This window comes from Colobus angolensis, unplaced genomic scaffold (assembly GCF_000951035.1).
Source record: "Colobus angolensis palliatus isolate OR3802 unplaced genomic scaffold, Cang.pa_1.0 Scaffold19, whole genome shotgun sequence".
In the NCBI taxonomy this organism is placed as follows: domain Eukaryota; kingdom Metazoa; phylum Chordata; class Mammalia; order Primates; family Cercopithecidae; genus Colobus; species Colobus angolensis.
The window spans coordinates 7,417,779-7,425,356 of record NW_012115043.1 but is presented as its reverse complement, the minus strand read 5'-3'; the positions used below and the strand labels follow the sequence as shown (position 1 = coordinate 7,425,356).

At 52.9% G+C, this 7,578-nt stretch overlaps 1 protein-coding gene across 6 annotated transcripts; it reads right to left on the bottom strand.

The window, feature by feature from the left end:
• Positions 1–382: 382 nt before the first annotated feature.
• Positions 383–7,572, bottom strand: PPIB (peptidylprolyl isomerase B (cyclophilin B)). Of its 6 annotated transcripts, none has more exons than XM_011940418.1 (5): positions 7,390–7,572; positions 6,581–6,694; positions 4,663–4,756; positions 1,296–1,484; positions 383–711 (listed from the first exon to the last, which is right to left on the bottom strand). In XM_011940418.1, the coding sequence occupies exons 1-5, from the start codon at positions 7,522–7,524 to the stop codon at positions 668–670; spliced, it is 576 nt and encodes a 191-aa protein (XP_011795808.1). In that variant the 5' UTR covers positions 7,525–7,572; the 3' UTR covers positions 383–667. The 6 variants fall into 6 exon arrangements, with proteins under 6 accessions (XP_011795808.1, XP_011795806.1, XP_011795807.1 ...); XM_011940416.1 differs by having other exon boundaries at positions 383–714; positions 1,300–1,484; XM_011940417.1 differs by having other exon boundaries at positions 1,300–1,484.
• Between the last annotated feature and the right edge of the window lie 6 nt (positions 7,573–7,578).

The window sequence follows — 7,578 nt, the reverse complement described above, 5'->3', positions numbered from 1 at the left end:
CCTGTAATCCCAACACTTTGGGAGGCCAAGGCAGGAGGATGCTTGAGTCTGGAAGTTTGAGACCAGCCTGCCCACATAGTGAGATCTGTCTCTACAGGAAAAAAAAAAAAAAAAGTCAATTTAGAGGTAGGCTATGAAAAAGTACAGGTATATTCCTTAACATAGACTGGAGAGTGGTAGCAAGGGGAGCAAATGTGGAGGCCCAGTAGCTGGCAAAGTTTAGAAGCAGGGGGCAAAAGCTCCTGCCTGACTTTTCCTGGGTAGCTCCTAGGTCAAAGTTCCAGGCAGGATCCCAGGGAAGGGGCAGGCACAGCAGAGTCACAGGCATGTTGGGATGCGGGCCTAGGGGAAGCGCTGCAGGCTCAAGAACCAGGCCCACACGTTATATATATAAAAAAAAAAACCCACATTTTTTTTATTCGTCAGTGTTGGTAGGAGTCTGTTACAAAACTGAGTCCGTGGGCCTGTGGAATGTGAGGGGAATGGGTCCGCTCCACCAGATGCCAGCACTGGGGCCAGTGCAGCTCAGGGCCCTGTGGCAGACTACAGGGCCTGCACAGACAGTTACTCAAAGAAAGAGGTCCCTGGGTCCTACTCCTTGGCGATGGCAAAGGGCTTCTCCACCTCGATCTTGCCGCAGTCTGCGATGATCACATCCTTCAGGGGTTTATCCCGGCTGTCTGTCTTGGTGCTCTCCACCTTCCGCACCACCTCCTGGAAAAGAAAGGTGGAAGTAGGAGAGCACAGTGGGTAAGGAGGTCCACCGCTCAGGAGAAAGGCCCCAGCGTATGACTCAGGAGGGCTGAGACCCACAAGTCATCAACAGCACACAAAACTGGAGGCACCAAAACTCTAACAGACTCCTGGCCAGAGCAGAGAGAACGCAGACTTGACAAGGGGATGCAGGAACTGTATTCCTTTGAAGACCCAGGTTTGGCCAAGGGCAAGGAGGAGGAAGAGGGTGACCAGGAAATGTGGCTTCTCAGGGACATTGTGTTCAGCTGCACTCTGTACACCTCAGGGGTGGGACCAGCACATTCCTGAGTGAATGAGGGGAGGGAGGCTCCGGCAGTTGTGCAGCCTCAACAAGGCTTCCTGGCTGAGCTCTGACAGGGCTGGGAGAATGTAGAACGTTGGAGGCATGGAGGTACAGGGTTTATTCTGGACAGGAGCAGTGGGCCGCATCTGTGGGTTAGGTCCTTTTGGGAAAGGGATGGACACATGGAGCTCCTGCCCTGGGGTCTGTGTTGAATCCCCAGTGAGGACAGCCCAGTAGTAGCCCTTGCTTCCAGAACTCACCATGCCCTCTAGAACTTTGCCAAACACCACATGCTTGCCATCTAGCCAGGCCGTCTTGACCGTTGTGATGAAGAACTGGGAGCCGTTGGTGTCTTTGCCTGCGTTGGCCATGCTCACCCAGCCGGGCCCGTAGTGCTTCAGCTTGAAGTTCTCATCGGGAAAGCGCTCACCATAGATGCTCTTTCCTGGGAAAAAAGAGCAGGTCGGGGGCACTGGATTGGGCCAAACCAAGCAGACATTCGGGGCCAGGACTGATGGAGTTTAACCTGTCCTCTGTGCCAGGCTGGGCTTGAGTGGAGCGCAAGGACATAAAAGCTGCACCCTTCCTATCTTCTGGACTCAGAGCCAAGCCACGCTGACTAAGGCCAAGTGGGGCATCAGGCCAGGCTGACGTGGTGAACAGCTCACAGAAGGATTACTTCGAGAGGATAGTTTTGTGGCTTTTAAATAAAGTGCATGTTATCAGCTTCCCTTGGCTATGTGGCCCAGGCCTGCCGCGGAGGGACTTTGGTGGAGGGAGGTGCTGTGCAGGATGCAGGGGCGCCAACAGGGTTGGAACTCTCCAGAAGAGGAGGACTGCTGTGGCTGAGCAGCCTGTTTTCCTATGAGCACAAAAGACACAGGCATAGCTGCAGAGGAGAAAGCAGCCAGAGATGGGAGGGGAGGGCAGAAAAGAGGGGCTGCCCCTGGGGTTCTGAGGAGTCAAAGCCTCTTAACAAGGAACGAACAGGAATGAGAGGCAGCTGCGAGTGTGTGATGCGTCTGCCCGCGCGGGGCTTGGGGACATGACAAGGGCAGTCCAGGGTGATCGCTATGCCGTTTCGGAGATCCTAGTTCCAAAGCTGCTTCCAGAAGGAACACTGAAACGCTTCTTTTTCCCTGTCACTCCTTGGAGACTGACACTGTGCCTTAGGCCCCAAGAAACTCAGCCAAAAATGGGGTCGTTTCCATTTTGTTTTATCTAACACTTTTCAAACGTATTTGCATGCAAAACCCTGTTTTCCTTCTCACTGCACCTACCTTCATCCTGTGGTTCCACAGAATGGAACTGAGCTGGGAAACTGTCCTAGAGCGATGCCAACCAGGAAGATATTTCTGACTGGGCAGCAAGTAGGACAACTGAAAACCAAAAATGACCAGACTCTGGCTGGTGGGGACAGGGGCGCTTGTGCCTGTGCTCCACCTCTCACCCCCACGCTGGGGAGACTGAACTCTGCCACATGTGCAGTGAGTCCTGGCTGGACTGCTGGCTAAAAGCCTCTCCCATCTGAGCCAACTGTGGGATTTTGATTATAGTTGTTATCCAGAAAACCCCCAAATCTCCGTCCTTAGCTCCAACCACTCTCCCAAGATACAGGGGTTCCAAACCCAAATGGACATTTCTATTTAAACTCAACATACCTTGTCATCTTTCCAGACCTCAGTTATTCTTTTGATCCCTTTTCCTCTGCACGTGGCTCAGGTTGTCCCTAGCCACTCCCCATGTACTTACTCTTTCTTTCCATTCCCGCGACCACCACTGCAGCAGGTGAGTGCTTAGGGCGCTAACAGTGTGTGCCACAGACTGTTCCAAGCATCTTACATATTTAACAATCCACCGTATGAGGAGGAGCTAACTCCGCTTCAAAGATGAAGAAACTGAGGCACAGAGAATAAAAGGAGCCCCAGCAAAGCAGCAGCAGAGCTAGAGTTCAGACCAAGGTGGTCTGCTCTCAAATCTCTGCTCTCAGCCACCTCAGGATCAGGCCCAAATCTCCCTGCCCAGGGTCAGCTGCACCAGTGCCCCCAGCAGCCTGCCTGCCCTGGCCTCCACATTCTGGATCTGCCACCACACGACTCCCCTGGCACCCCAAGCGAGGGGTCATCCTCTTACTCAGCTCCATGGCCCTGACTCCCCACAGGCCAAAGCCCAGGCTGCAGGCCATCACCCACCTCTCTGCACTCCGGGTACAGATGCCCTCACCCCACCTTTGGCCAAGCTCCTGCCACAGAACAGAACCGGGCTCATGCCCTAACCCTGCCTCTTTTCTGCCCATTCAAATTCTCCTCATTCAGGACCCCACTGAAATCTTCCCTCACATCCGCAAGGCCATTCCCTGTTCCCTGGCCTGAGAGGATTCCTCTGCTTGTCAGCACTTCAACAATGGCTGACTTCCTAAGCACTCACTGCATGCCAGGCACTTCACATTCCAGACCTAGCCCAATCCTCATGACCCCACAACTCTCTCCACCCTCACTGTACAGAACAGGAAACTGAAGCTCCAAGGACTCACTTGCCTGAGGTCAGAAAACAAGAAGGTGGCAGACGCTGGATCCAGCCCACCTGCGTCTGACCCCACAAATACAGTTCTTCGGTCTCCTTTGTGAGCTCAAGTCCTAAATGTTGCATCATGGTCTACTTGTACATTTTCAGTTGTTGGAAGTAAAAGGGAACCACTGCCCCATAGGTCTTTACATCCTCAACCCCCACCACAGAGCCCCACAGACACTCATCGAGGAGTGAGCTGTGTTCTAAGGGTGCAGCAGGCTGTACCTGAGCTCAGTGAGACTCACGCAGGGGTCCGGGGATCTTTCTGTCCTCCTTGTGCAAGTTAATGCTGAGGTGAGGGTCAGCCCTCACAGAGTGGTCCCTGGTGAAAGACTGTCAAGGAAAGCAACTGCTCCCACTCTTTTTTTTTTTTGAGATGGAGTCTCACTCTGTTGCCCAGGCTGAAGTGCAGTGGCGCGATCTCGGCTCACTGCAACCTCCGCCTCCTGGGTTCAAGCAATTCTCCTGCCTCAGCCTTCAGAGTAACTGGGATTACAGGTATGTGCCACCACACCCGGCTAATCTTTTGTATTTTTAGTAGAGATGGGGTTTCAACATGTTGGCCAGGCTGGTCTTGAACTCCTGGCCTCAAGTGATCCAGACGCCTTGGCCTCCTAAAGTGCTGGGATTACAGAGTCACCACGCCTGGCCCTCCCATTCTTGCTGGGGCTTCCAGGGTAGCCTGGACAGGCTTTGGGCACCTGACCTAGAATCACCTACCCACATGTCTTCACTTTGCTTCCACATGCCTCTCTCCCCAGTCCCCATTCTGAAGAGGTATCAGGAAAAGTCACCAGGCTATAGGCCTGGATCAGGACAGCCACCTGGGAGAGACCCTCTTAGGTTTACCATCAGGTCCACCCCATTATTCTCTCTCCTTTGTACTGGGTTCCCTCTCCAAAGAAGGGTGCCGCTGGTCTCCAAGTAGGTAGGTAATAAGCAGGCCTGCCTCTAGAGCTGGGGAAGAAAGAGGCCTTGTCTCCCCAGCAGAGCCTGGCCCTCCCACCGTGGAGGCTACACTGACATACTCCTTGGCCCAGAGGACCTGTGGTTACCTCCTGTGCCATCTCCCCTGGTGAAGTCTCCGCCCTGGATCATGAAGTCCTTGATTACACGATGGAATTTGCTGTTTTTGTAGCCAAATCCTTTCTAGAAAGAGGGAAGAGAAGGTAAAGAGGTGGTAAGGGGCAGCAGGAAGACATGACATTTAACAGGCCCCGCAGGAACAAGCCCACAACTCCTGCTCGCAGAAGAGACACCACTGCTGACCACTTTCACCGTTCAATGTGCTACTGAGTGAGCGGGCAGGCACCATGGGACAGGCGTGGCACACACAGATGTGGAAGTTCATCTGCCTCCATACAATTCCCAGGCTTTATACAATTCTACATCACATAACGCCTTTCCCCTCATTTCTTCCAATCATAAGAACAGATACAAGAAAACTGAGAAGAAAGGTCACCTGCTGGTTCCACGGGAAGTTAATCTAAACTGAAACAGGGCACTGTTGTTTCCTTAAAACCCATGGCCCTCACCCTAGGTGAAGTCTTCCCAGGCAGCTGTGGACCCCCTACTCTTTTTTATCTTATTTTTAAAATTTATTATTATTTTTTTGAGACAGAGTTTCTCTCTTGTCGCCCAGGCTGGAGTGCAATGGCACAATCTCCGCTCACTGCAACCTCCGCCTCCCAGGTTCAAGCGATTCTCCAGCCTCGGCCTCCTGAGTAGCTGGGATTACAGGCATGCGCCACCACAATGCCCAGCTAATTTCTGTATTTTCAGTAGAGACGAGGTTTCACCGTGTTGCCCAGGCTGCTCTTGAACTCCTGAGCTCAGGTGATCCACCCTCCTCAGCCTCCCAAAGTGCTGGGATTATAGGCGTGAGCCACCACACCTGGCCTACTTTTTTATTTTTTATTTTTGAGATGGAGTTTCCCTGGGGTTGCCCAGGCTAGAGTGCAGTGGGCAATCTTGGCTCACTGCAACCTCCACCTCCTGGGTTCAACCAATTCTCCTGCCTCAGCCTCCTGAGTAGCTGGGATTACAGGCGCCTACCACCATGCCTGGCTAAATTTTTGTATTCTTAGTAGAGAGAGGGTTTTGCCACGTTGGCCAGGCTAGTCTCTAACTCCTGACCTCAGGTGATCTACCCGCCTCAGCCTCCCAAAGTGCTGGGATTACAGGTGTGAGTTACTACACCCAGCCTTTTATTTAAAAAAAATTTTTTTGAGACAGGGTCTCACTGTATTGCCCAGGCTGGAGTGCAGTGGTGTGATCATGGCTCACTGCAGCCTCCATTTCACTTCAGCCTCCTGAGTAGCTGTAGCTGGGACCACAGGTGCACCCCGTCACACCCCGTTCATTAAAAATAATTTTTTTTTTGGCTGGGTACAGTGGCTCACGCCTCTAATCCCAGCACTTTGGGAGGCCGAGGCAGGTGGATCACCTGAGGTCGGGAGTTCGAGACCAGCCTGGCCAACATGGTGAAACCCTGTCACTACTAAAAATACAAAATTTGCTAGGCGTGGTGGCGCATGCCTGTAATTCCAGCTACTCGGGAGGCTGAGGCAGGAGAATCACCTGAACTCAGGAGGCGGAGGTTGCAATGAGCTGAGGCCGCACCATTGCACTCCAGCCTGGGCAACAAGAGTGAAACTCTGTCTCAAAAAAAAAATTCTGGGGGGGGTAGAGACAGGGTCTTGCTATGTTACCCAGGTTGGTCTTGAATTCCTGGGCTCAAACAATCCTTGTACCTTGGCCTCCAAAAGTGCTTGGATTATAAGTGTGAGCCACTGTGCCTGGTCAGGGGCCCCTTACTCTTAAGAAAGGACAATACTGTCTTCCCAGGGCAACAGGCAGTGGGTGCTCAGTGAGGTCCACTACAGATGGGCTGAACTCTGCAGGTCAGTTTGCTGCCATCCCCATGCCAGCCTCACTTCATTTGAGTTGACTACCCCTGCTCCAGCCACTTACCTCTCCTGTAGCTAAGGCCACAAAATTATCCACTGTTTTTGGAACAGTCTTTCCGAAGAGACCAAAGATCACCCGGCCTACATCTTCATCTCCAATTCGCAGGTCAAAATACACCTGAGGAAAGAGACCATTGCCAACTTAGCTTCTTTAAAGGGGCGTTGGTAGGGGAGGGAAGGTACAAGAAGCTACCCTGAGGATGGGAGAGAGAATAGAGCCATATTTTTAGAGACGTGGTTCTGAATCTGATTTTGGTGAAGGTAAAAATCCTGGGAATCTAATGAAAGCTCCAGACCCTTTTCTCGGAAAACATGCTTATCTACACCCTCCTTGAACTACAGGATAACAATATTTGCTCTAAAAAGCTAATGGACCCAGATTCTAAAAATTAACATTTAAAAACCCATAAGGAGGGGAGTCTAAGTTCACCACTTAAGTTTGAACTCTACATACTGTGCTTTGTAATTGGAAGTGGCTAAAATTTGGCTTAAGGAGAGAAAGGATTCGGAATCTGGCAGGCGTGATCTTTCACCACCTCCCCAGCACTGAGGGGTGTTTGCAAAAAGGCTGCTCTGAGGCTGCCAGTGCCAGCCCCAGATGGGTATTCGCGGATCCAACTAACTCCCTGGGTCAGGGCAGGGGCTGGGGGTCTCGGGGTGGGTCCGGGTCGTTCTCTGGACTGAATGGGCAGGACGGCCCAGACGCCACGAGGCCACAGACAGAAGCCGAGGCAGGAGGGGCTGAGCCAAGGCCAAGCCAAGGCCGCCTGGGCCCGAGCTCCGGCACCGTAAATGCCGCGGACTCCACCGGACCTTGACGGTGACTTTGGGCCCCTTCTTCTTCTCATCGGCCGCAGAAGGTCCCGGCAGCAGCAGGAAGAAGACGGACCCCGCGATGAGGGCGGCGGCAAGGAGCACCTTCATGTTGCGTTCAGAGAGGCGCAGCATCCACAGGCGGTGGCGAGCGCGGCCCGGACAGCCGAGGCCGGAAGAGGGTGGGGC

What these genes read in the sequence shown, in the direction of transcription:
- PPIB (XM_011940414.1), bottom strand. Translation starts at nt 7,524, where the DNA reads ATGCTGCGCCTCTCTGAACGCAACATGAAGGTGCTCCTTGCCGCCGCC. An exon ending in TGGCCTTAGCTACAGGAGAG is followed by an intron (nt 4,757 to 6,580) that starts GTAAGTGGCTGG and finishes CCCTCTTTCTAG; the next exon opens with AAAGGATTTGGCTACAAAAA. An exon ending in GGCACAGGAGGTAACCACAG is followed by an intron (nt 1,478 to 4,652) that starts GTCCTCTGGGCC and finishes CCCAGGAAAGAG; the next exon opens with CATCTATGGTGAGCGCTTTC.